The sequence below is a fragment of the Eublepharis macularius genome, chromosome 4 (genome assembly GCF_028583425.1).
Source record: "Eublepharis macularius isolate TG4126 chromosome 4, MPM_Emac_v1.0, whole genome shotgun sequence".
NCBI classification, from domain to species: Eukaryota; Metazoa; Chordata; class Lepidosauria; order Squamata; family Eublepharidae; genus Eublepharis; species Eublepharis macularius.
This window is the reverse complement of record NC_072793.1, coordinates 78,065,906-78,093,896: the sequence shown is the minus strand read 5'-3', so window position 1 is coordinate 78,093,896 and position 27,991 is coordinate 78,065,906. Positions and strand designations below refer to the sequence as shown.

Below are 27,991 nucleotides of genomic sequence, written 5' to 3'. Positions count from 1 at the left end.
AAACGGATTCTGTTTAAAGGTTTGGAGGACTGGGATATTTTGCGGGTGATTCATACTGATAAAGCTAAAAATATCTGGGAAGTTCAAAGACTTTATGTAGATACTTTGCTTAAGAGTAGAATGTTTTTACAAAGGAAGTTGTTCAGTATTAGAATGGGAGAGCATCAGAACTTACGAGAGCGCCTGGATGATGTTTTGGCTTTAGGCCAGCAGCTTCACTCAGCTGGAAGATATTTCCTTGATGAAGATCTGATAGTACTGTTGCTGATCAGCCTACAACCAGAGTATGAAAGTTTCATTAAAAAAGTAGAAGCTAAGAAAGATTTGACTCTGAGTCAAGCCATAAGCCTGCTGAAGGAGTATAATAGACATAAGGAATTTCAGAATGCAGACATAGGGTCTGGACTGAGAGACTGTGAAAGTGCTATGGGTGCTGTAAAGTTAACCAAGAAAGCTGAAGCATTTTGTCATGAATGTGGGAAATCATGAAAAAATGAGAATACCAGAGGAATTTGTGAAAACTAAGAACAGACAAATATATATATATATATATATATATATATATATATATATATATATATATATATATATATATATAACTCATTTAGAACATCATTTAAAGAGATATATACTTAGACACACCAGCTGCCTCTTAAGTTCAAACAAGCAGAAAGCAGCACCCCAAACTGTATTAAAGCGCTAATGCATAAATATAGTAAACCATTCAGAAAGTCCTATGAGCCAAATTCTTAAAGTGCTAATGTGCAATATAACAAGCTGACTAGAGTGTAGATTCTTGAACAGTAATAAATATACAAAACATTGAAACAGGCTCGCCAGCTGAAATCATTCACTAGTCAATGCACCAAGTTACTAAGTCCATAGGAAGTCCAATTCAATAACAGTTCAAGGGTGATAACAGATATGGTGAGGAAGGAAACTACACATTTAACAACTGAAATTGACACCATCCAAAATAATTTGGAACAGAAATTGCAACCAGAGTCTTTTAAGAAGAGATCGGAGGACTTAGAGGCTCAGGTTAGGGAGTTTGAGCTTAAGATGAAGGAAATAGAAATAAAAAAATACCATCATGACTGTAAGGACTACTCTTTAGGGAGAATTTATGTTTGGAAGTCTGATGCAGCTACACAGAAGAAAAAAGTATCTTGGTCTGACCCTCTTGAGTCAACCTCTGAATTAGAAACAACTAAGGGTGAGGAGACTGATACCTCGATTGAGGGAAGGGGCGTTGCCTTTAAGTCCTGCAAGAATATTAGATACAGGGGTCACGGCAATAACAATAGCAGTAATTTTTTACGAGGTGGTCCACACCGCAAAAGGAGGTGGACCTAGTGATCAATTTATCATCATATGCTTTTTCAGAGGTTGAACTAACAGCATTAAATAAGGAGCTGGGATTTGTCCCAACCCCCATGTATAAGAGCTTCCAAACTAGAATTGATCTCTTTAAGTTGGTACATCAATTGAAATTACATCCGTTTTTTGGTGATGACTCCCCGCCTAGTGAGACCTCTTCTTTACGTTCTCGTTCTACTTTTGTTCCCAATGTTAATTGCCCTAATATTGTAACTTTCTAAAGTATGTTATATAAGGAAATTAATAAAATTGAATCTTCTGTAGAACCTCAGTGGCATAAAATGACACAAGATGAGAGAGAAGCTCTGAAACAACTTGCAAAAAACTCGGATATAATATTCAAGGAAGCTGCTAAGGGGGGGCACTATTGTTGCCCTTAATAGATCGGATTATGTACAAGAAGCTAATAGACAATTGTTGGACATCAGTAGTCAAACCCCTATATTGGAGGACCCAACTAACAATATAGCCAATTTAATTAGAGTTACAGTGGATGAAGGGTTTCTTCTGGGATACATTAATCAGTGGGTAAATAAAGCACTTATAAATACCCAGCCTCGAATACCTGTTTTTTATTTACTTCCCAAAATACATAAACAGCCCCCCCCCCAATGCCTGATTGTCTCTGGCTCGAATTCCATTCTTGAGCCCCTTTCCAAATATGTGGACGGATTTTTACAACTCTTTGTCAAAAACATGCCTACTTTTTTTACAGGATTCAAGAGATGTTATCACACAATTGGAAGGTTTTTCTCTCCCTGACGGAGCAGCTGTGATAACTATGGATGTAGCCTCGTTATATACAAGTATTCCGCATGATGAGGCATGCCTTGTGGTGGAAGATACTTTAAATGTGTGAGCAGATCAATCTCCACCCACACATTTCTTGGTCTCCTTGCTGGAATTAATTCTTGAAAAAAATTATTTTAAGTTCGACAACCAGTTTTTTCTGCAAATACAAGGCGTGGCGATGGGCTGCAGGGCTGCGCCTAGTGTGACTAACCTGTTTATGCATAAGTTAGAGCAAGATTTCTATTGCAACCCTTCTTCCAATCCTTACTTTGACCCAATCATTATTTTTCGCCGCTATATTGATGATTTATTAATAATTCATGCAGATGTTAATAAGGCAGAAACTTTTTGTAGATGGATGCATGGTGTTAATCCCCACATACGCTTTAACTGGCAATACGGCACCCAAGAAGTTAACTTCCCGGATCTTACTATTTATCGTGATCTGGATAACCACTTGGCAGTATGGCCTTTTAAGAAAAAGATGGACCGTGTTTCTTACTTATATTACCAGTCTTTCCATCCATACCACATAAGAAACAATATTCCGTTCGGCCAGTTTCTGCGCATAAAAAGAAATTCAACCCAACAAATGGACTTTGCCCAAAACAGCAAGCAGCTTGCTGAGCACTTTAAGCTGAGGGGGCATCCCACCAGTATAGTGGCTAGCACACAGCGTAAGGCTGAGCAGTGTAGAAGGGAAGATCTTTTGGCATCACACTGAATTGGCAGAGGGTCTAGAATAAAAAATTTTACTGGATTACACTCCCTTAGCATTTGCCATAAAGAAAGCCATACTGAAATACTGGAACCTGATAGAGGATGTCCCAGGTTGTCAGAAACCTCCTACTGCAGCTTTTCGGAGGACCAGGAATATTAAAGATCTTTTGATTAAATCTGAGTTTGTAGACACCACTATTAATACAGAGAGAAACCTTCTTGAAGGACATCATTGTTGTGGCCATTGTAAAGTATGTTCACTGGTCATGACTGAACAGAAGTTTCGCTCATTAAATATAAAAACTGACCGGGTTTTACTAATTGTAATACTGATAATGTAGCTTACCTGATTAAGTGTAAATGTCCACTCCTGTACATAGGCAACACTACATGTCCTGTAAAACAGCGACTACTTGAACACCAATCTCGGATCAGGAATAAAGTAATGAAGACTCTCCTGGTTAGCCATTTTTTGGAAGCGGGTCATAGTGAGACTGATCTGAGCTACACAGTTATATACACTTCAAAGGCAAAATATCCAGAGGCAATTGCTACTGATATCCACAGAAAAGAAGTTTATTGGATATACAAGCTAAATACCTTTCCAGGAGGGTTGAATAGTAATATTGATTACTCCTGTTTCCGGTAGCATTGGAGGCTTTTGGTCTTAATGTTCCTTTAAATTAATCACATTTACAGCTGTAGGTGATTAGTATAAATAGTTGTCTTACATTTGTTCCTCGCGCAGCCTCTTGCAGGACTTGAGCCAAAGTTTAAGATTTTTGTATAGAATGGATATGTGCGTAGTCTTATTTTTATTGCTATACCAATTAATTTTTAACATAAATTGATGTTTAGATATTGTTTCTGTGTATCTTTTTATTTGTTCAAGATAATTATTTATGAATTGGATGTTCATTGGTTCATCTTATCTTTCCATATTTGACAAAGAACGGAAACTGGATTGAAAAGAACCGGTCCACCTGTCGAATAAAACACCCTTGAATTGTTATTGAATTGGACTTCCTATGGACTTAGTAACTTGGTGCATTGACTACTGAATGATTTCAGCTGGCGAGCCTGTTTTGATGCTTTGTATATTTATTACTGTTCAAGAATCTACACTCTAGTCAGCTCATTATATTGCACATTAGCGCTTTAAGAATTTAGCTCATAGGACTTTCTGAATGGTTTCCTATATTTGTGCATTAGCACTTTAATACAGTTTTGTGTGCTGCTTTCTGCGTGTCTGAACTTAAGAGGCAACTGGTATGTATAAGTATATATTTCTTTAAATGATGTTCTAAATATGTTTTTAGACAGACACACACACACAGACACACAAACAAACACACACACAGAGACACACATACATACACTCTGTTCTTAGTTTTCACAAATTCCTCTGGTATTCTCATGAATGTGGGAAAGGCAGTCACTTCAAACAGAACTGCGCTCTCTCCAAACAAAGGGATTCCTCCCGGAGAGGAAAGAAAGGAGCAAGGAGGAATTTTCAATGTGACAAACCAAAACATGCAAGGAAATGCTTTATGCAAGCAGAAAGAGAACCTAGAGAGCAATTTGGGTATATTGACTCTGCACGTACATCCCACATGACAGGGAATAAAACTTTCTTTGAAATGTTAAAGAAAGAAAAAAGAGAGGTGTTGCATGTAGCAGATGGTAGATCTGTAGAAATAGCAGGCATAGGGTCTGTAACGTTAAGATGCAAACTTCCAAACAAACAGACTCAGAGAATCTTGCTAACAAAGTGCTTCTATGTGCCAACTTTGGAAACTAGCCTGCTTTCTGTAAGTGTGCTTCCCAAGAAAAACATGGAAGTATCTTTTGGGAAACAATGTCTCATTAAGGAGGACAGAGAAATAATAGCTGTAGCTAAGAAGAGGAATGGTCTGTATGCCCTGGAAATGTGCCAGCAAGTAGCTGACTTTGCAAATGCAAAGGAGACCTGTAAACATAAGAATTGCTCATTAATCTGGCACAGGTGGTTTGGGCATCGAGATGTAAATGCAATCAGCCAACTTTAAAGCAATAATCTGATGAAAGGCATGCAATTTACAAAGTGTTTTTTTGAAGATAAATGTATATGCTGCATTAAAATCAAAGCAATCAGACCCAGCTTTAAAGGAAAAGGAGCTGAGGAAAATGAGGCAAGGCAACCATAAGATTTAATACACAGTGACCTATGCGGTCCAATGAGAATAGCAACACCAAGTGATAACAAATGTATTTTTACCTTCATTGATGCATTCTCCAAGTATACTGTAACATACATGATCAAGGAGAAAAATCAAGTGCTGGAAAAATTTAAAGCTTATGTAGTAATAGTCAGTAACAAATTCCAGAGAGGACCACTAGCACTCTGCACTGACAATGGAGGTGAACATGTAGGACATGAAATGAAAAATTACATGACCGAGCAGGTGATTCATCATCAAATCAAGTGCTATACACGCCAGAGCAGAATGGAGTCGCAGAGAGAAAGAATCGCTCTCTCACTGAAATGAGTAGGTGCATGCTCCTTGAAGCAGGGCTACCTGAGAAATTCTGGGGAGAAGCAATTAACACTGCTATCTACCTGCAAAAGAGACTGCCCACCAAAGGTGCAAGCAGCAAGCAGTACCCCATATGAACTATGGTATGGGTACAAACCAACTGTGAATCACCTAGCGTTTTTGGATCAAAAGCCTACAGTTATGTTCCTAAAGAAAAAAGATCTAAGATGGATCTCCAAGCAGAAGAAGGAATTGTTGTAGGGTATGCACAAGGATGTAGAGGATACCGAATCCTTAACCCAAAGACTGAAACTATAAAAATCAGCCACGCTATGAAATACAATGAAGACTACGATGAGACCTTCACACCAGTGGTGAGGCATACTTCAATAAGGATGCTCCTGAGTATAGCTGCAGCGCAAAAGATGCACATGAAGCATCTAGACATAAAAACAGCTTTTCTGCACGGTGAAATAAAAGAGGAAGTTTACATGGAAGCACCACCAGGATTCAAACAATCCCAGGACAGGCGTCTCGTTTGTAAACTGCAAAAGAGCTTATATGGGCTCAAACAAGCTACTAGGTGTTGGAATGAAAAACTATACCAACTGTTGACCAAAGAAGGTTTTAAGCAAGGCAAAGCTGAACAATGCCTTTACTCAAGGTATCAAGATAACAGATGGACTTACATGAGGGCAGAGTTGGCATCTGGGTCTGTTGCAGGGTCTGGTACCTGTGTTGGTGACTCTGCTAGCCGATTCTTGGTTGTTAGTGAGAAGTTGTTTAAGGTTGGGGGGCCCTCATATCTACCCAGGAAATACAATTACAGGACCCAATGGCGTCAACTACACTATCCCTAGCTCTTATAGCTGCTCATCCTCCAACGTGATATATGCCTTCATGTGCCAACTATGTCCATCAGCTCTGTATATTGAAGAAACTAGCCAACCACTGCGCAAAAGAATAAATGGACACAAATCGGACATTAAAAATGGCAACATCCAGAAACCAGTGGGAGAACACTTCAATCTATCAGGACATTCCATCAAGGACTTAAAGGTCACTGTAGTTCAACAGAAACCTTTCAAAAATAAAATCCAATGGGAAGCTACTGAATTGGAATTCATATGTAAATTTGACTCAGTCAGGCTTGGGTTGAAGAGAGACTATGAATGGTTATCTCATTATCAGAAATAACTGATCTCGTTATCAGAAGCAAATTGATCCCATTATCAGAAGCTACTGATTGCATCTACTCCCCCTCCCCTTACTACCTATATATATCTGACCAGTTTCTTCATACCCTCCATGCATCTGACAAAGAGAACTGTGGTTCTCGAAAGCTTATGCTACAGCAAAGTTGGTTAGTCTTAAAGGTGCTACTGGACTCTTTTCTAAAGCAACAAGGAAATGATGAACTCCTGCCCAACAATAAACAATACAGGGAATCAATTGGAAAACTGTTGTACATAAGTACACTCATTTAATTTAATTTATTATATTTATATTCCGCCCTCCCCGCTTTCGCAGGCTCAGGGCGGATAACAAATACAAACATCATTAAAAACATTTAAAAACATTAAATAATACATTTAAAAACATTTAAAATGCGTCCAGATATAGCAGCAGCAGCTGGCATGTTGTGCAGGAAGGTTGAATCACCAAGCAAAAGAGATTGGAATGCAGTCAAGAGACTGGACAAATACCTGAATGGGACTATGCATCTGAAACTGAAGCTCCCAATAAGTGATAATCCCAGATTGGTGGGATGTGTGAATGCAGATTGGGCAGGAGATACCAAGGACAGAAAGTCTACCAGTGGACATTTATTCTTTTATGGCAATGGAGCAGTGAGCTGGAGTAGCAGAAAACAAGAAACTCTGGCTCTGTCCTCGACTGAAGCTGAATATGTATCAGCATGCAATACAACAAGGCAATACCTGGTATAGAACAAAGTGTACACAATGAAAAATCACCCGGATATTAAGAAAAATATGCTCTATTATTTTTTCTAACAAAAGGACAATCACGATACCAAATATGCGTGGAAAATTCATACAGTGTGCAAACAGTGCATTCATATACTTAAATTATTTCTAAGAATGTCCTTTTCTCACAGTCCAATCCATGCAGGAAACTCCATGCCCTGTTCCGATCCTCTTTGAAACAAGGCAAGTGCTCCGTGAGTAGAAGAGATGGTAAGTATGAATCACTTATGGTCCTTAATGTATCACGTATTAAGGACCTCACGTGAGCACAGATACGCGTGTCGCTCTCTGGGTGGTGAGAAATACGCTTATGAATACAGGTGGTCCACCAGCCCCTGAGGAAGTCATGAGGACGAAATCTGCCACTTAACCAGTTGCAGTTAGGGCTGTTTTTTGGTTGGACACTATAAATAACATCTGGGAAGACACCTGTATGGAAAGAAAAGATATAAAATACATTAAGGACCATAAGTGATTCATACTTACCATCTCTTCTACCCACGGAGCACTTGCCTTGTTTCAAAGAGGATCGGAGCGGGGCATGGAGTTTCCTGCATGGATTGGACTGTGAGAAAAGGACATTCTTAGAAATAATTTAAGTATATGAATGCACTGTTTGCACACTGTATGAATTTTCCACGCATATTTGGTATAGTGATTGTCCTTTTGTTAGAAAAAATAATAGAGCATATTTTTCTTAATATCTGGGTGATTTTTCATTGTGTACACTTTGAATATGTATCAGCAGTAGAGGCATGCAGACAACTGAAATGGATGCTGCAACTGATGAATGACTTTGGGGCAGAAGAACCCAAACCGATAAAACTCTTCAAGGACAATCAAGGGTGCATACAACTTGCACAAACAGAAAAGATGAACTCTAGAACCAAACATATTGATGTGAAACATCTAGTGAAAAATATGCAAGAAGATGGGCGTACTGAGTTGGATTATTGCTGCACAGAAGAGATGATCGCCAATATACTCACTAAGCCACTCCCTAAAGATAAATTTGAAAATCTACACAAGAAGTTAAACCTTGTGCACTCTGTAGACTAGACCTTGAGAAGGGGTGTTGGAAATGCAATGTCTTGTGTATAGAGAAGGCAGAAGACACAGAATACCTGCAAGGGGCAGTGGGTTTGACAGTCAGACAGATGGCAGAGTGGGATCTCTTCTGTCATTCTTGCATATCTCCAGATTAGTATTCTTAGGCTACTTCCTGCTTCTTCCCGGAAGTCCCTCCTCCCTTTTTACTGAGGTAGTTAGTATTTATTCTGTTTCTCGATTTTATGTCAAAGTTGTAGTTCCTGAATAAACTATCTTTATTCATCCCTTAATCAGACTCGAGATCATTCCTAAAATATACCAAAGCCTACAATTCTAAATAAAATGCTTTACCCACTCAACAAGCAGATATTCCACAGAATGTAATTTGTAAAGAAAGCTATGGCATAGATTTCTAAATAAATAAATACACTTCTAAATAAATACACCGCAGTCACCATATTTATTCCTGCTCATCCCTGTCCCCCCCACCAAGCCTATATTTCATAGTCCATTACACGCTCTTTTCAGCAATTTCAGCATTGTATTCCTTGACCTGTGCCTGAAATTGTTATCACACTATTGTATCCATTGGAGGGGCTGGGGCTTGTTTGTAGAGCATTTGCTTTGAATGTAGAAGGTCCCAGGTTCAATCCCCAGCATCTCCAGTTAAAAGGATATGGTAGAAGATCATGTGAAAATTCTCAACTTGAGACCATGGAGAGTTGCTGCCAGTCGGAGTAGAAAATACTGACCTTGATGGACCAATTCAATATAAAGCAGATTCATGAGAGGAAAAGGTTAAGCCCCATTCTTCACACCATCACCCAAATCTGAGTCAGGTGTCTCTCTAGTTGCTACTCACAGTTTTAAAAAGCATATTAATAAATCTTGCTGTCATTATTTATAGTCCAACTTTCTCACTGAGACTCAAGACAGATTACATAGTGTGAGTCCATATGGTTAATGGCCCGGACATTCTCTAACAATGCAATAGGGTATGTATTGCAGAAATTTGAATACAAACAGAAATCTGAATACAGAGCTGAAACAATGTTGAAACAAACCATAAGCAATTAAACACAGCATATTAAATGATGCAGACACTACCCAGTAGACACGAAGTAGTATAGTCTACAGCCCCTTTCCCTTAACCAAAGCATCTATCTGAACCATTTCCTTACAGTACAGCCCTCCTACCTGTATAAAAAAGCCCTCCTGAATAATTAAGTTTTGCAAAGTTTGCAGAACAGTAAGAGAGTGAAAGCCCACCTAACCTCATCAGGCAGGCTGTCAGCCCCCCTCAGTTTTCACCTGCACACACTGCCCTCTCACCCTGAATGTATATACTACATGTGGAACACCATGAGCAAGCTTCAATTCCTGAGCAGCAGGAACAGAACATGGAGAACAATTGCCATGTCTCAAGATGGCTCTTGCAGCAATGATTCTGCAGCAGTGACAACTTTTGAAGAAAAAGCCTTTTTGCAGGAGAAACTGGAAGGGCAAGGTGCGAAGCAGGACTAATGAAACCAAGCCCCACCATGATGGAAAACAAAGGCTCCTCTCCCTGTATTATCTTGTACCAGCAACAAAGCCCATTATGTTTAACAATACAGGCTCTAGCAGGGCCTTGTGAGGGCCAACCTACCCCACTGCATGGGCTTGAGAAGGCTGTGCCACCCTCCAGAGAAGCCCTCTGCAACTCTGTACAGTGGGCCGATTTTGGCCCGTTTCAGGCCAAAATCAGCCCACTGGGGAGTGCAGGAGCACTCCAGAGCTTGTCATGCTGCTCCAGCAGTGCTCCCTCACTCCGCAGCAGGCCAACTGTGGAGCACAGGAGCACTCCAGGGCCCATCATGCCTCCCCAGCCTACTTGGGGCCTGCTGCGGGGCTGCCATGACATCAGACCTTCCCACCACTGTTGCAGCCTGCTCATGGTCTGCTGCAGGGCCACCACTGCAGCGGCCTCCTTGGGGCCTCTAGAGGGCCCCAGTGCTGCTCCAGGCCTTCCTGCTGCCACGCTGAGCCTTTCCAGGCCTCCAGAGGCCCCTGAGAAGGCCGTCGAGGCAGCAGGAAGGCAAGATGTATTGCCAACAACTCACTTCTTATCCCCACGGACTGCACCTGTGTGAGGATAAAAAGTGAGTTGCCGACAACATGGTTTGCCTTGAGCCCAGTAACTGATAGATAACCAATGGGGTGACTGCAGAATGGGAGTAATATACATGCTCTGTCTAGCCAAGCTGTGGCACTCTACACCAACTGGAGTCTCTGAGTTGACTTGGAGGGGAGACTATGTAGACAGCATTACAGTAGTCTAGTTTTAATGTTACCATGGCATGGATCCAGGTGGTTAGACTGGCCTTGTTAAGGTTGAGGGGCCTCTTCCAGACTAGACTGGATTGGAAAAGGGCCTTTTTTGCAGCTGCATTTTGCTTCTCTAGCAGTAGTGCTGGATCCAATATCATCCCTAAGCTCTTATCCAAGCCTGCAAGGGTTAACATAATCCCATCAAAAGTGGGGAGCACAGTGTCCTTCAATATCTCTACCTTCCCAACCAGCATCACTTTTGTCTTTTCTGGGTTCAGTTGCAACTTGTTCACTTTCAGCTATTTGATCACAGCTGTCAGGAAGTGACATAAGATCTCTACTGTATTACCCAGTGATTTGGATAGTGAAATATAGAGCTGAGTGTCATCCATGTACTGATGGCATCCAATTCCACATCTATGAATGATTTCTCCTAAAGGCTTTACATAGAGGTTGAATAACATGGGGGCTAAAATTGAGCCCTGTGAAACTCTGCAAGATAATTCCCACACTGAAGATATCTCATCTCCAACAGCAACCCTCTTGAGCCCATTCTATGAGAAACTATTTAAACATTTGGCCATAAATACTGAAAAATTACTCCTGCTGTTTCAAAAATTGTGTCCTGAGAGCCTGTTTCCACAACTCAGAATGCAGAATGCACCAAGAAGGAAACAAGGCCAAGAGACTTGGAAAATGGACAAAGATTCTAAGAAAAAAATATACTCTGATGCAAAATATGTTTCGTCACACTATTAGAAGGGATTGGGTAGATAGCATATTCTATATGAGTCAAGTTTGTTCTGCTTATCAGTTGCAAACCCATTAGAACTATAGCCTACCACTTTTGTAACTGAGGCAGCTGTGTTTTTACAAAGATGACTGACTCCTTGATGATCCCACAGATGTTGAGGTGGAGACCACAGTTTGTTCTCATTCTGTTTTACCTCCAACACTAGCAACCAGTGATTCCAACTGACTTTTATGGAAGGAAGTGGATATACTTGATTGTTGGGACAAGCATTTTGCTTCTACATTAGTAAGAAGATACAGATTATGTGACTTTCACACTGAATTCAATGGACCTTACTCCTAAGTAGATGTATATGTACTGTCTGTTTTGAAACAATGTTAAAACATGTATTGTCGAAGGCTTTCACGGCCGGAAAACGATGGTTGTTGTGGGTTTTCCAGGCTGTATTGCCGTGGTCTTGGCATTGTAGTTCCTGACGTTTCGCCAGCAGCTGTGGCTGGCATCTTCAGAGGTGTAGCACCAAAAGACAGAGATCTCTCAGTGTCACAGTGTGGAAAAGATGTAGGTCATTTGTATCTACTCAGGAGGGGTGGGGTTGAGCTGAGTCATCACACCCTGGGAAACTCTTACAGGATGACTCAGCTCAACCCCACCCCTCCTGAGTAGATACAAATGACCTACATCTTTTCCACACTGTGACACTGAGAGATCTCTGTCTTTTGGGGCTACACCTCTGAAGATGCCAGCCACAGCTGCTGGCGAAACGTCAGGAACTACAATGCCAAGACCATGGCAATACAGCCCGGAAAACCCACAACAACCAATGTTAAAACAACTAGTTTACTAGTCCTCACCCTGTGGCAGCCATTTTGATGGCATCCACTATCCTTTCAAAAAAAATCCAGATGTTCCCACAACAAAGTTTCCTATTTTTCTGTCCAGAGTTGGCCATTCAGAAATGGTCACTGTATACATATACACAGCAGTCTTGAAAGAAGATAAATTATACTGAAATTGTTCTCATATTGTTCAATTTATTATTAACTATCAATTGTTTATCATGTGAGAACAGTTACCCATAGTGTCTACATGTTACAAGTTACTGGTTTTTCTCCACTTAGTAGCTTTAACCCAAATGAGTACTTGTTACACTACCTACTAAATCAAGTGGTTACTGCTGCTATAGATTGTTTAAAGGAGGCCAGTAATTTATTTATTTTGATCCATATAATACACAGCAATTGCAGCACAGCAGGAGGCTCAGGAAAACAGGGGGCAGCATTTACCAGGAATGGGATTTTATTCAATACCTTTTGCTTCTCAGTGCAACACTTACATGCTAGATTACCATGATGAGGACAGACATAGGGACTTTAGGTCAGGCAGATTTTCCTCAGTTATTATGCCTCCCTTGAAAAACAGTTTTTTTCAATATGGAGCATAACACTTATGAATCATATTAAAATATTAATTCTGGCCTAGTGTTGATGCTGGGGAAATACTACTGTCCACTGGGCTCAAGATCTGAACTTGTCTCCCAAGATAAGGAAGAACCATCTGGGCAGCACTGCAGCCATGAAACCAAAGGTTTTACTTCCCTTTTAATTGTGCCCCTTGCCCCCATAATCTCTCTATTGTGGGGATACAAAATTCATTTCAAAAAGTCTATAATCATAATACCTGTAAAAAAAATATGGTCATTACTAAATCCTCATAATTTAAAAAGAGGCTTATATTCCCTCTTACTGGTGATACAATACAATACAGTTTGGTGTAGTGGTTAACAGCAGCGGGATGCTAATCTGAAAAACTGGGGTTGATTCCCCACTCTTCTGCATGAAGCCAGCAGGCTGACCTTGTGTCAGTCACAGATCTCAGCCCCACCCACCTCATAGGATGATTGTTGTTGTGATAATAACAACATACTTTGTAAACCGCTCTGAGGGGGTGTTAAATTGTCCTGAAGGGCAGTATATAAATGGAATATTGTTGTTGTTTGCAATACAGTACAAAATTCAGAACAAAAGTGTAGCTGTAGCATATGTCTCAGAGCTTAATGAAAACTTTTTCTTTTAAAAAAACCGCAGGACAGGACTCCCCCCCCCCGCCCCCGCGGGGAAAAATACGATTCACTAGGCTTTTTTCCAGAGCAAGCAGCCAGAGAGAGGCTGTTTCAACAGTAATGCAAAAAAAAAAAAAAGTCGCAAAAAATGATGCTTGAAGCAAAAGCAAGGTACGTAAAATAAATTCTCCAAACATTCACAGACGGCAGCTGCAGAAATAAAATATCAATGTCTCCCCTACCTACCTACCTCTTCTGTTAAAATCTAATCAAAGCCGACGGAACAGGAAGGAAGATTGCTTGATGCGAACTTCGCAACGGCCTCGCCGGCTACCGTAGATGGCCGGACTTTATCGCTGTTTTTCTGGTAGCCTAGCAACCTCTTCGGCTTGAGAAGGCCTAATTAGTAGGTGAGTGAAATTCGCTCCGTGTGAAAATCTGCCGCGCAGCGGGAAACTTTTTAACGGGGTGAGGTCAAACTGTTGCCCAGCTTGTTATCCGGGGTAAGCTGAACATTAGAGGGCTAGTTTAGTTCAGTTGAACGGCGACTAATCTTCCTCGCACGATGGGCAGAAGTAGCCAGAGAAGAACTAATGGGCGAGATTGTACGACTGCAAAAATAGACTGGGAACGGCGCTTTCTAAAGGCTCACTAGGATTTTTCCTAATAAAGTAAATAGCTAATCCACCCCTGTGGGCAAGACTGACCATTACATGGTAAGACTGCAGACCTGTGCACACTAACCAAGGGAAAACGCTCAGAAGAACACGATAGAACTTTATAGTGCATGTGCATAAGTTTGTACTGTGCAGTGGCCACCTGTGGACAGTAGTTCTGTTTCCCAAGACAGAAAGCAACAGGGGACACTTTTTATAAGGTCTGCAATGGTGCGAGGCTCACTGGTTGATTTCTACTCGACATATAGCTGTTAGAGGCACAAAAACGTAGCATAATTAAAGCTGTAATCCGAGATACACTTCCTTGGGAGTAAAGATAACCTCTATGCAGAGATACTTTAACTGCAAGGTATACTGGTTAGTGTCAGAATAGGTCTGAGAGATCCAGGTTTGAATGCCCATGCTGCCATGGAAGCTCATTAGATGACTTTGAGCCAGTCATTCTCTCTTTCAGCCTACCCTACATCTCAAGGTTGTTGTTGCAAAGATAAAATGAAGAGGGGGAAATGATGTTGTATGCCAGTTTCCCTATTAGGGATGAAAGTGGAGTTTAAATATATAAAGAAATACAATAATAAACTGGAAAATAGCTCTGTATAGGTTGCACTGTGTCGTTAAAAGCAGTGGGATTTACTTCTGAGTAAACATGCATGACACTGGGTTGTTGTTTGTTCATACAGATTGGTGGAGATGATGTAATCTTAAAATAAGTAAGAAAATTAGTATCCTTCCCCAAGTTCCAGTTAATGTGGGTTGGCTGAAAAGCATAGGTGAGTGTGTGATTTGGAGAATGGGCTGGAAAAGGGGGAGGGAAGTGACTTCCTCAAGAGCCCCACTCAGTTAACTTCAGTTTTCTTCGTTCAACCAAAGCTAAGTGCAGACACTTCAGCAGTTGGGGGAGAGGGTCAGTCTGGAAAGCTCCTGTGCCAATCAATCTTGTTACGAAGTGCCACATTGGAGTCCTTCTACTGGCAGGTTGGATTCCACAGAACCATTCTGCAGACAGCAGCACTTCCCCCCCGCCAACCCAAAGAGTTTTCACCTGCCATATTCAGGGATTTAGCTATATATTTAAAAAATAGCACTCTACATAGGTCTCCCCTCTTAAGTCAATTTGGAGACTCCAGTTGGTACAGAAAGTCGCAAATCTATTACTATCAGGAGCTAGGCAGAACATGTGTGTTACTCCTATTTAGCATCCCTCCACTGGCTACCCATCAGTTCCTGGGCTCAATTCAAGGTTTTGGGTATCACATACAAAGTCTTCCATGGCCTTGGTCAGTTATAACTATGGGACTGCCTTTCTCCCTGTACTCCACATGGCAGCTTGGCTTATTTGAACATGGCCTTCTGCAGGTGCCACCCTGCAAATGGGCAAAATCAACAGCTGCCCACACGTGTGCATTCTCTGTAATGACGCCCACCTTATGGGATGGCCTACCTGAAGAGATCAGGAAAACTTCCACTCAATTGATGTAAAAAAACCCAAAAATATGTTGGAAAAATTAAAATTCCCATGGTTCAAATATCTCCAGGTGAAACACTTAATAGAGAATTCTAGTATTAAGGTAATATTAACTAAGCTACCTACAGATTTTTGAAAAAACGAATGAAAGATGAAACTGGAAATAAAAGAACTATTTTAAAACTTTTTTAGCATATTGACTAACCTAACAACACTTAAAAAAATTATTTTACCAAAAGGCATGGCATAGAGACTGTAAAATAGCTCTCAATGATGATCAGTGGACACACATGGCAATCATATATATTCACCACAAAAACAATTAGTATTAAGATGCAATTAATAAAAATCATGACGCATTGGTATCTGACTCAAGCTAAATTACACCACATTAATCCTCTAAATGCTGGAAACAATGTGGGGAGAGAGGCAGTTATCCACTGTTGGTGGGAATTTGTTCAAATGTTTTGGTCTAAAGTGGTTAATTATAAATTATAAATCTGATTTTTTGGAGCAATGGTTCCTGGTCTTATAGTTTTTAACAGAGAATGATGCAGCAAGGGAAACTATGCCATCTAGAGAATATTATAATTTACTAACTCATTTTTGATAATCTTTGATATAAGAAAGAGAAACGTTAAGGGATTTATTTATCTTTTCAAGTATTAATTGTTATTAGTTATTAAAATGGAAATACTCATTGTTGTTTAAAGGAAAAGTTATATGTACTATATGTTCAATAGAAAAGTTCTTGCAACTAAAATTAAACTTTAAAAAAATTAAGGAAAGCTTCCACTCTCCTAGATTTCAGCAAACTGTGCAAAACCTGATTATTCAGAATGGCTTTCTAACCCAGGTAATAGGGCTGTGCTGTAAAGGAATAGTTTAGAGAGATGCGTTACCACATGGGTAAAGACAGTAGACTATGCTACTGCGTACAGTCTATTGTTGCAAGTATTCTCCTACTGGATAGTTCCATGCTGTTTAATATGTGGTATCAATCTGCTTATATTTTGATTCAGCATTGTTTTTCAGCTCTGTATTGGATTCATGCTTGTTTTCAAATTTCTGTTATCCTTACCCTGTTGTAGGGTCTCCAACGTTTTTGAGCCCGTGAGCACATTTCGAATTCTGACAGTGTGGTGGGCAAGAGCCCCACTTGACCCACACCCACTTTCTAAAAACATTTGGCAGGCACCAGGAAAAGTGTAGGTGGGCAAAATTGTGCCCGTTGGTGCTGCACTGGGGACACCTGCCCTATTGTATTGTTTGTTTAATGTCCCAGCCATTGATCATATTAACTTGTACTATGTAATCCACCTTGAGTCTCACCGAGAAAGTCAGACTATAAATGATATAAATAAATAAATAACTACTGTGTAAATGTAATGAGAAAACTTTGATTTGAATTTTTTAAGGAAAAATGCAAGCGTTAATGCCCTCTCCTCAGATATATGTCGAAAGAACCCTGGCAATCATTAAGCCAGATATCATCCACAAAGAAGATGAAATAGAGGATATTATTCTTAGATCAGGATTCACTATTGTACAGGTAATATGAAAAGCTGAATACTGAGCTGCAATTTGAAGTAAGTTTGCAACTAATAAAAATAGCATTCAAGAGGCTTTGCCTGAGAATAAGTATGGCATCATTTCAACTTGTTTTCCTGTCTAAATAGCTTTTATAACCACTGTATTTCAATCTGATTTTGCAAATAAAACATATCTGGAATGTTTTATGTTTGTTGCCCACTCAAATACAGGCCCATTGAGTAGGGTAATGTTTGAACCTGAAATGCAACTAGTTCAAACATTACCCTACTCAATGGGCCTGTATTTGAGTGGGCAACAAACATAAAACATTCCAGATATGCTTTACTTGCAATATATTCATACTGTATTACTGATCTAGTTTAATGCTCAAGGCATTAAAGGAATTGCAAACAGACAGAATGCTAAAGCTGTAAAATTGCTTTGCCAGTTATGTTTTTAAAAAAACTTCCCAAAGCATACTGTATAACATTTTTAATTAAATAAAAAATATTTTTTCTGAGCACTACTAACAATGAAAACTAATAGGTGAACATCAGTTAGGGCTCATATACCATCAGATGCATGTGTGTGTTATATGCCGTCAAGTTGCCTCTGACCTATAGCAACCTTATGAATGAAAGACTTCCAAACCATCCTGTCATTAACAGACTTGCTCAGATTTTGTGAACTGGAGGACATGGCTTCTTTTATTGAACCCAGCTATCTCGCTTTGGGTCTTCCTCTTTTCCTACTGCCTTCCAACTTTTCCTAGCATTATTGACTTTTCCAGAGGGTCTTGTCTCTGGATACAATAGCCTCAGTTTTGTCATTTTAGCTTCTAGGGTGAATTCAGGCTTGAATTCACCCTAGAACTACTTATTTGTCTTTTTGGTCGTCCACGGTAACTGCAAAACTCTGCTCCAGCATACCATAATAAATATGTTGGCAAATTGCTACTGTTTGATAAAGTTGCTAGAACAGAAATCTGTTTCCATAAACATGTCAATTCATTACTCAATAAGTAAACCCACAGCAATAAGAATGAACAAACTGTTGTAGCAACCACTAGATGCCACTATTGTACAACTGTGGCCTCTTTTAAAAATGTAGCTCAGTGCAAGCAAGTATATTTTTTTGTTCTCAGAAATGTCCCTTTTCAGCAAATGTATTCCAATTGTTAAAGTATTAACATTGGAATTAAGTGGTAATATAAAGATGCCTATTTTTGTAAGGCTTCCTCCTGGAATCACACCTTAACGTGGTGAGGGGGCTTGAGAGTGAAGTTGAGAGCAACACCATCAGGAATTTAGACTCTATCAAGAGTCTAAACTCCTAGCAGCATCACTCAAGACATAATGGTCAAAGCTGAGACACCAGACTAAGATGCATCCACTCCCTTCAGGAATCAACAGTTAAGTTGAGAAGATAAGTTAAGAAGAGAATTGACAATTCCAGTGGTAATGGGAGTGAAGGAATCCTTGAAGAATAGCTACTGGGCAGCAGTAGTAGTAGATGACACTGGTGGAAGATCTTTCATATGCAATGGTAGTGGCACCTCAGCTAACCCTGAGTACTAGTACACCGAAGAAGGCAATGTTGAACCACTTCTGATCTTTTCATACCTCAAAAACCATATGATGAGACAACTCAAAACAAAAGTCGTGCTGGAAGACAGGACCTCCAGGTCAGAAGGCACTCAGTTAGCTACTGGGGAAGACCAGAGGACAAGTACAAATAGCACTGTTCTTAATGGATTAAAGCAAAAGCTGGATTAAAGCAAAAACTCAGAAGATATGGTGTTCTAATAGTGAGGCAAGCCATAGTGCAAGCAATCAGGGCTACAGTGCGAAGTCTGACTCAATAATATCAATCAGACTTCCTGGGAAAACTATACATAACCATTGTTCAAGATAATGCCCCAGCTACAGATGCTGAAGAGGAAGAAACAGAAACCTTTTATGCAAGTGTCCAGGAAGAAATTGATCATACACTTGAACAAGATGTGCTAATAATCATAGGTGACTGGAACACAAAAGTAGAAAACAAAGCTGAATCAAATATTGTTGGAAGACTTGAACTAGGATTATAAAAATGAAGCAGAAGAGCAACTCATAGAATTTTGAGAAGCCAACAATTTGTTCATTGGATACACATGCATCAGGCTACTGAATAGATGATTGTATACATGGAAATTAAACAGATTATATAATTGGAAACAGAAGATGGAGAAGATCTATTCTTGCTGTTAAAACAAGACCAGGAGATGATTGTGGTACAGACCATGAATTATTAATATTAAGAATTAGAATAAAGATGGAGAAAAAAATCATAATGTCAAAATATAATCTGGACAACATTTCTAAAGAAGACCACGTAAAGAACAGATTTGCATTACTAAACTCACCAGAACATGAACCAGAAGAACTGTGGGTTGAAACCAGATATATTAAGAAGGAAGAATGCACAAAGACTATTCCTGTAGCCAAAAGAAATGAAAAGCCTCAATGGATAACTGATGAAACTTGTAAAATTGATAAAGATAGAAGAGAAGCAAAAGTAAAAGGTGACAAATAGAATGAGAATTCTAAATCCAGCTTTTCAGTGACTTGCATATAGAGACAAAGAGAACTATTATAATAACTACTGCAGAGAAATAGAAGATGATAAAAAAAAAGGAAGAACAAGAGCTCTGTTCCACAAGATCCAAGAAATCAAATTTCAAACTATGGCTAGGGATGCTGAAAGATGAGCATGGAAATACGTTATCTGATCAGGACAGAATAAAGATGGAAACAACACACTCAAGAACTATAATAATAATAACAATAACAACAACAGCATTCAATTTATATACCGCCCTTCAGGACAACTTAATGCCCACTCAGAGAGGTTTACAAAGTATGTTATCATTATCCCCACAACAAAACACCCTGTGAGGTGGGTGGGGCTGAGAGAGCTCCAGAGAACTGTGCCTAGCCCAAGGTCACCCAGCTGGCTTCAAGCGGAGGAGTGGGGAATCAAACCCGGCTCTTCAGATTAGAGTCCTGTGCTTTTAACCATTACACCAAACTGGCTCTCAGAAGAGTTGAAAGGATAACAGATTCCTTCAAAGAATAATCTTTTGATGAAGTACCTGCAGTTTTAGAAAGTGATATGAAAGCTGAACTCAAAGCAATTGGGAGAAACAAATTACCAGGAGTAGATGAGATATCGGTTAGAGTTATTTCAAGGTAAAGAGAAATTAGAGCTATTTCAAGGTAAAAACAATAATATATTGACAAATATGGAAAACCAAACAATGGGCCACAGACTGGAAATGTTTGCACCACACTGCGATTCTGGAAAAAAGATGTCAAAGATTGCAGCAACTATTGGACCATCATAGTAATTTCCCATGCAAGCAAAGTATGGAACAAGAAATGCCAGATATTTGAGCTGGATTCAGAGAAAGAAGAGGCACTGTAGATCATATTGCAAATTTATGATGACTGGAGTATACCAGAGAATTTCAGAGGAAAATAATTTTGTGTTTTATCAACTACAGCGAAGTTCTTGCCTGTATGGATCATGAAAAGCTATAGATTGTGTCTTAATAAACAATATGCTACAATATCTGACTGTTCTGATGTACAACCTGTACTTGGAGTATAGTGTTAGGAGGACAGAACATGGAAAGACGGAATGGTTTCCAGTTGGCAAGGTGTCAGGCAAGAATATATTTATCTCCCTATTTGTTCATTCTATATGCAGAACATGTCATAAGAAAAGATGCATTAGATTTAGATTTAGATTTAGATTTAGATGAAGGTGGAGTGAAAAGTGGTGGAAGGAATATTAACTATTTGAGGTATGTGGATGACACCATGTTACTGGCAGAAAATAGTGAAGACTTGAAGCGACTACTGATGAAAACCAAAAGAGAAAGCGCCAAAGCAGGATTACAGATGACCATCAAGAAGACAAAGTAATGACTGTCAAGGAATTACACAATTTTAATGCTGACAATGAAGAAATTAACATTGTTAAAGATTTTTTATTCCTTGGCTCAGTCATTAACCAAAAGGAGACTGCAACCAAGAATTCAGAAGGAAGGGCAGTTATGACGGAACTAGAAAAGATCCTTAAGGATAAGGATGTTTTGCTAGGGACCAAGATCAAGATAATTCATACTATGGTATTTCCTATTTCTATGTATGGATGTGAAAATTGAACAAGAGACAAAGCTGACAGGAAGAAAATTGATTCACTTGAAGTGTGGCACTGGAGGAATGTTTAATGGATACCATAGACAGCTAAAAAACCCCAAATCAGTGGGTTCCAAATCAAATCAAGCCTGAATTCTCCCTAGAAACTAAAATGATGAAACTGAAACTATCATACTTTGGAGACATCATGAGAAGTCAAGACTCACTGGAAAAGACAATATTGCTAGGGAAAGTGGAAGACAATAGGAAAAGAGGAAGACCCAACATGAGATGGATTGACTCAATAAAGGAAGCCATGACCTTTGGTTTGCAACGCCTGAGCATAGCTGTTAATGATTGGACATTTTGAAAGTCATTCATTCATAGGGTTGCCATATGTTGGAAGCAACTTCACGGTGCATAATAATCATTTTGTGAGGAAGTCTATTTTTAATAATTGAAGATCATGATAAAGGAAACTTACAGTAGAACTGCAATTTCTTTCTGTTACAGTCCTCCATGTGATATGAAACAAAGACAAGGGCAATAGAATTGGGTGTCATCATACTCCATATCTCCAGACAAGTTAATCCTCATATAGGACTGATAGTATGGTATCTGCTTAAAAATGCAAGCATATAGAGGCTGCTCTGTGTACTTTATTTAAAATATTTCTGTGCCGCCTTTCCACACAAATGGGGTCCCCAGGGCAGCAAACATTAAAACATTTCAACATTAAGAACATTTAAAATAAAACATATATAGAATAATTCAATAAAACATATAAACAGGCATAACACCAAAAACCAGTGAGGAGGACAGTAACAGTTACTAAAGAACAAAAAATGTCTTCTGCTGGTAGAAGACAACAATAAAGGGAGACAGATGAATCTCCCTGGAAATGGAGCTCCAAAGTTTTAGCACCAAGACCAGGAAGATCCTTTCTCAAGTTGACACCCAACTAGCTTTATAAGGCAGGGGCACCTGAAGTGGGGCCTCCAAAGATGACTGGAGTGAATTGGGTAGGTTCATTTGTGATAAGGCAGTCCTTAAGGTATGTTGGCCCCTAACCGTATATGGCTTTGTTTGAAGTAATTCCTGAACGAGTTACAGCAGTTTTCTCCAAACTCTGACAAATCCCTGAAAATGGAAATGTACAACAATGCAATAAATATTGTCACAGGTAGTCACTTCATGCAAACAGCTTTCTGTATGGAGCAGAATGTGTAGAATAATCTGTATGTTTTGAACAGGATTAGGATAGAACTATACAGGAATTTGTGTGGTTGGAGAATCGGTTGCATATCATTACTGGTTGGGAGCTTCCTAATAGGCACAATCAAGAACTTAGAGCAACATACGTCAGGTTTTATGTTGCTGTTACCAGCACTCCCTGATATACACTATCAAAGACATAGAAATGTCTAAATATATCAACTGTAATTTCCCTTACAAAACTCTAGGTGGAGACCATTGATCAAGAACTCAGTGCAATCCCAGAGCCTTGCCTAGATGAAAGCAACATAGGCAGAGGTCTGGAACCCTAGTGATATCCAGTTGTTCCTGGAACCACACTTGTACAACAACCTTTTTCGGGAAGAAGACTCTTATAGGAAGATAGTAATAAATGCGTCTAGTGGAAAACTTTAAGCATGAACTTAATTGTTGTAGTTTTCAAATGGTTCAAAGAACCCAGACATTCCTTACTGGCATTCCTTATCCAGAATACCCACTACTCCAAAACATGAATTCCACAGTGTCATTTTGCTTCTTGTTAAAGTTTTTTTAAAAGAATACACATGGGATGTATCCTACCATTCTGTGCATAGAATGCCTTGTTTAACTGCTTTTAAGGGTTATGGGAGTACACGGAATAGCCATGCCGACATGAGAGGGTGGGGAGTTGGATGAAGGACAAGGAGCTGAAATTATTCTTCCCTGCTCTTCCACTGCACAGCTTCTTGTCCCTCCTTTCTCCAGCCCACCAACCCTCACAGGTGTTCTCTATATGGGTCCTGCAACCCCAGCAATGATCATTCTGGTGGTTAAAAAGAACAAAAGGAGGGGAAAGGAACATGGTAAAATGCCACCTGCCTTGTAGGCTGATGCCCACTGTGTCTAGCAGAACGCCATTTTTGTTGTACAAGCATTTAAAAGAGTTTGCTGCAAGATAAGCTACACTGGTTCTGTAATGCATTATGTTGGTGCAAATCTTAGAATTTGGCAATCTTAGAACAATGGGTTAAAGAGCATTTTTCTCTCTCATTTTTTGTAGAAACGAAAGCTTCAACTAAGTCCAGAGCAATGTAGCAATTTTTATGTAGAACAATATGGAAAAATGTTTTTTCCTAACTTAACAGCATATATGAGCTCCGGGCCTTTAATTGCAATGGTTCTTGCTCGTCATCGTGCTATATCATACTGGAAGGAGCTGCTTGGACCACCAAATACCATAGTAGCTAAGGAAAATTATCCAGACAGGTAACTTACTACATTCAAAATACATTAAAAAAATATAAAACAGTATTGCTCAAGTTAATGGCTGTAATGATTTAAATGGTGCAACCTTTATACTGAAATTTAGGGATAAGGCTGGGACAGTGCAGTTAGAAATCATTTATGAAATTATTTTTTTCACATTTTCAGGTAATGAGAATTACTTGATTAGTAAATTCAAGTGTAAGCAGTGTGCCCTATTGGACTTATTAAGCTGTTTCCCTCTGCCTGTGTTATTCTACATTTCTGCCATATAAGACTCAGTTATGGATTGGTTGTTCATGGAGAAGGAAAAGCAGTTTTTTGGTGGAAAGGTTTGGACAGCACAATATGGCCTTATGCTTCCTACCCCTTCGATACACTATTCATTGTCAAAGACTAAATGTGATAATAACACATATCTCTGTTGCATTAGTTTAAGAGCAATCTATGGAACCGATGAACTGAGGAATGCACTTCATGGCAGTACTAGCTTTTCCTCAGCTGAAAGAGAAATCTGCTTCATGTTTCCAGAAGGTATGAAATTTTTATCTAGAGTTTGCATTACACTGAGATAAGCTGTTTTCCTCTCCTTTTAGGTGTAGTCAATTTTATATCTAGGCTTTTTTACAGCATTCTGCGTGAAACATGGATTAAAATCTGCTTAAAGAACCGCATGGATTTTAGCTGGGGTATTTCCCCCTTTTCTGTGCCAGCAATTCTCACTATTTACAATTCTAGATGATACCTAGAGATTCTGACTCAGTAGCTCAAGAAGTGGGGCAGACACAGGCAGGTATAATTAATTCCAGGACTGCTGTTACATTAATCTTTATTGGGTTTATTGTGGTATGAGCTTCCATAGATGACTGAAATATGCTGCTTATTATCTTCAAAAGAAAACTCTGTGTGTGTCATTGTTACACAAAATTTGGGGGGCTTAAATTGTGTGGATCAAGGGATAGTTACATGTGGATGGAGGATCACATGGAAGAGTAATGCACTAAGTATAAAACTATATATATGAAGCTGCTGTAAATTTAAGGACAGTGTGTTTATTTTTAATAGGTGACTTTAGGGTTATGTCTTTCCCACACTATAGGATGGGAGGAAGACTTACTGCATCAGGGATAGCTATGCTATTGTCTGCAGATTTTGTTTATCTAGATGAATGTCCAGCACTGGTTTGAACAAAAGGGAAGTACTTCCTCAGCAAGGGACCTTTACCAATTTGGAAGTAAATGGCAACACAATATGCCAAAAAGTTTTTTTGTAATCTTAGTCCAATTACATTGCTTATCAGATGTCACATCCTATTAATTGTATTGACTTGAGAGCCAGTTTGGTGTAGTGGTTAAGAATGCAGGACTCTAATCTGGAGAACTGGGTTTGATTCCCCATTCTTCCACTTGAAGCCAGCTGGGCGACCTTGGGTCAGTCACAGCTCTCCGGAGCTCTCTCAGCCCTCCCCACCTCACAAGGTGTTTGTTGTGGGGATAATGATAACATACTTTGTAAACCGCTCTGAGTGGGCATTAAGTTGTCCTGAAGGGCAGTATATAAATCAAGTGTTGTTGGTTTTGTTGTTGTTTGTTGTTGAATCTCAGTAAGAAAGGTGGCAGTTTTCAAGAAGAGGCTGGATGAATATTTGTCATAGATGCTTTAGGCTCATCCTGCATTGGGCAGGGGGTTGGACTAGAAGGTCTGTATGGCCCCTTCCAACTCTGTGATTTTGTAAATAAATAATTTTTTTTTAAACCAAACTAGTTTTCTAGAGGCTCAGTGTGGGATCACACAACCCCTGATTACGTAATTTTAAATAGATATCCATGGTAATTTGTGCAACTAAATGACAGCAGTCAGCAGTGAAGCTGGCAAAAGAATCACATTTTCTCTAAAACATTGCTTTGTATGTTCCAGGTGAAATATAAACAAAGAAGCATGCAGGCTGGTTAAAATTAAAGTTCCTACCTAAAACTTATATAGTTCAGGAGTGAGCCCTGGGCTTTTTCTGTGCACTTCCTCTGCCTTCTGCCATATACATAACATAACATCTGCACCAGAAAATTTTTTTATTTGGATGTCCCTGACCCTTACCATCCAGACCCTGCTTGAAAGCGGAATTTGTATTGTATAATCAAAGAGATATTCAGATAACATATTTATCTTCAGATTTAGGCATAACATTCTATGCATAGTGAGGAAGCATGACATTAGACCTATAGATCTATTGTTACATTAGACCTGAGATCTACTATTAGTCTTACTTCATGAAGAAAGGGATATTTCTGAGGAAAGTTACCTGGCTCTTGCTCAAAAAAGAATAGCACTAGCAACTGCACATTTATTGCACAGTTTGCACCATAGACTAGGGGCTGCAATAATCATTATTGATTAAAACATTTTGTTAGACTAAAAATGGCCCCCTGTTAACCAGGGCAGCATTTTCTTTTTTAAAATGTATTATTTTGAATATTGCTATCTTGAAAGAAGCATTTCTTCCCTCTTTTGTGGGACAGAAGGGAGAATACTTCTTTTGTGTTGATGTCTACCTTCGCTTTCATATGCATCATATGGAAGCATAGAAAGTACACTGTGTTGTTTAAAGCTATTGTTTTTCTCATATTCAAATCTTTATATATTTGACTAAAGCCCATAAATTAAGATTTCTTTATTCAGGTGGCAAGCCCTACTGTAAACTGGTCCTCTGGGAAGGGCAAGTCCTTACCTACTCATTAGCCTGTGATTAATTAGATGTGGTTTCAAATGTACCAAGATCATTTATAAATTGTTTGTGTCTGAGGAATGTTTTCACTTTGTAATAACTATCGAGACAACAAATTCCACACAGATTATCTAAGTTAAATTAGGAGCTACTCAGTATATTTCTCTACACTGCTCTGCGTCTCAGAAAAGAAGATCTAACTAACTGCTATTGAGTATAAGGAAACAAAGACAGAATAAAGCATTAGCAGGCAATTGATTTTTTGAATACTTTCTAATTAAAAATATGTTTAATTCTTTTCCAGTGATTATTGAGCCAATCCCAGTGGGACAAGCTGCTAAGGATTACTTGACACGCTATGTCACTCCTACACTACTAAAAGGACTTACAGCGCTGTGTAAGAAGAAACCAGCAGATCCTTTTGTATGTATTACAGTGACCAACAGTAGGATACTAGAGTTAATGTGAGGGCACACCTGATACATCTGAACTGTTTCTTAGATATGAGTCAAGTCCAGTTGCCTGTAAAGAACAGCTTTTATTGTATAAGGGATGGAAATTAGAAGGAACGTGCTAGTTGATAAGGGTAATATTCCACTGTTTGCATATTAAGTTTAGCTCTATCAGTCTAAAATACCCACCATCAATTAAACTTTGTATATCAGTAGCAGTCTAGACTGACTGCCTCCTTCTCCATCACCTCAGACAAATAGGCATATTTTGAAAATCAAAAGTGTGAATCAGCGTAAAGTAGACTTACACTGTGATCCTAAGCAGAATTATACCCTTTTAAGGCTGTAGAATTTAGAAGGCTGTAACTCTGTTTAAGATTGTACTATTAACTGTGAAGTCCTAAGCAGAGTTACTCCAGTTTAAGCCCATTAATTTCAATTGGCTTAGACTGGTGTAACTGTTTAGGATTTCACTGTTTTAAGAACAGTTTTGTATTAAAATCAGTTGAGGACTCTGAAATTATTAAAAAGAAGTTGATAAATAGGTGCTTTCTTGGTGCTTTCCACATGTAGAGATGAAGATCTTGAATGCTGCAATACTAGCAAAAGTTATGTTTATATGTAAATGAAATTAAATATAATTTGTTTATCTTTATTTTTGTTTTTTAGACTTGGCTGGCTGGTTGGCTAATTGAACATAATCCCAACACACCTCGGCTGCGGCATAATGAGATTGTGGAGGAGCCTTAAAGAGGGAAATTAGAAAATTTTAAACCTATAAAAAGAAGATGTCAGTTAAAGATATTTCATTACATGCTGTCTCTGGAATTTCTTACTAATAGTAACGTGAAATAAATATTTTAAAATCATCTGTACAGAGAAGAAATTTTTTTTATGAAGCTGTAGTA

The 27,991-nt window shown here is 39.1% G+C and overlaps 1 protein-coding gene across 5 annotated transcripts; it reads left to right on the top strand.

Annotated features, from left to right (window-relative positions):
- Nucleotides 1–27,952, top strand: NME5 (NME/NM23 family member 5). 5 transcript variants are annotated; one of them, XM_054977637.1, is made up of 7 exons: nt 13,962–13,982; nt 14,930–15,019; nt 17,133–17,266; nt 23,707–23,912; nt 24,343–24,443; nt 26,936–27,054; nt 27,753–27,952. In XM_054977637.1, the coding sequence occupies exons 3-7, from the start codon at nt 17,138–17,140 to the stop codon at nt 27,831–27,833; spliced, it is 636 nt and encodes a 211-aa protein (XP_054833612.1). In that variant the 5' UTR covers nt 13,962–13,982; nt 14,930–15,019; nt 17,133–17,137; the 3' UTR covers nt 27,834–27,952. The 5 variants fall into 5 exon arrangements, with proteins under 5 accessions (XP_054833611.1, XP_054833614.1, XP_054833612.1 ...); XM_054977636.1 differs by lacking the exons at nt 13,962–13,982; nt 14,930–15,019 and adding an exon at nt 1–19 and having other exon boundaries at nt 26,936–27,028; XM_054977639.1 differs by lacking the exon at nt 14,930–15,019 and having other exon boundaries at nt 13,924–13,982.
- Nucleotides 27,953–27,991: the final 39 nt, after the last annotated feature.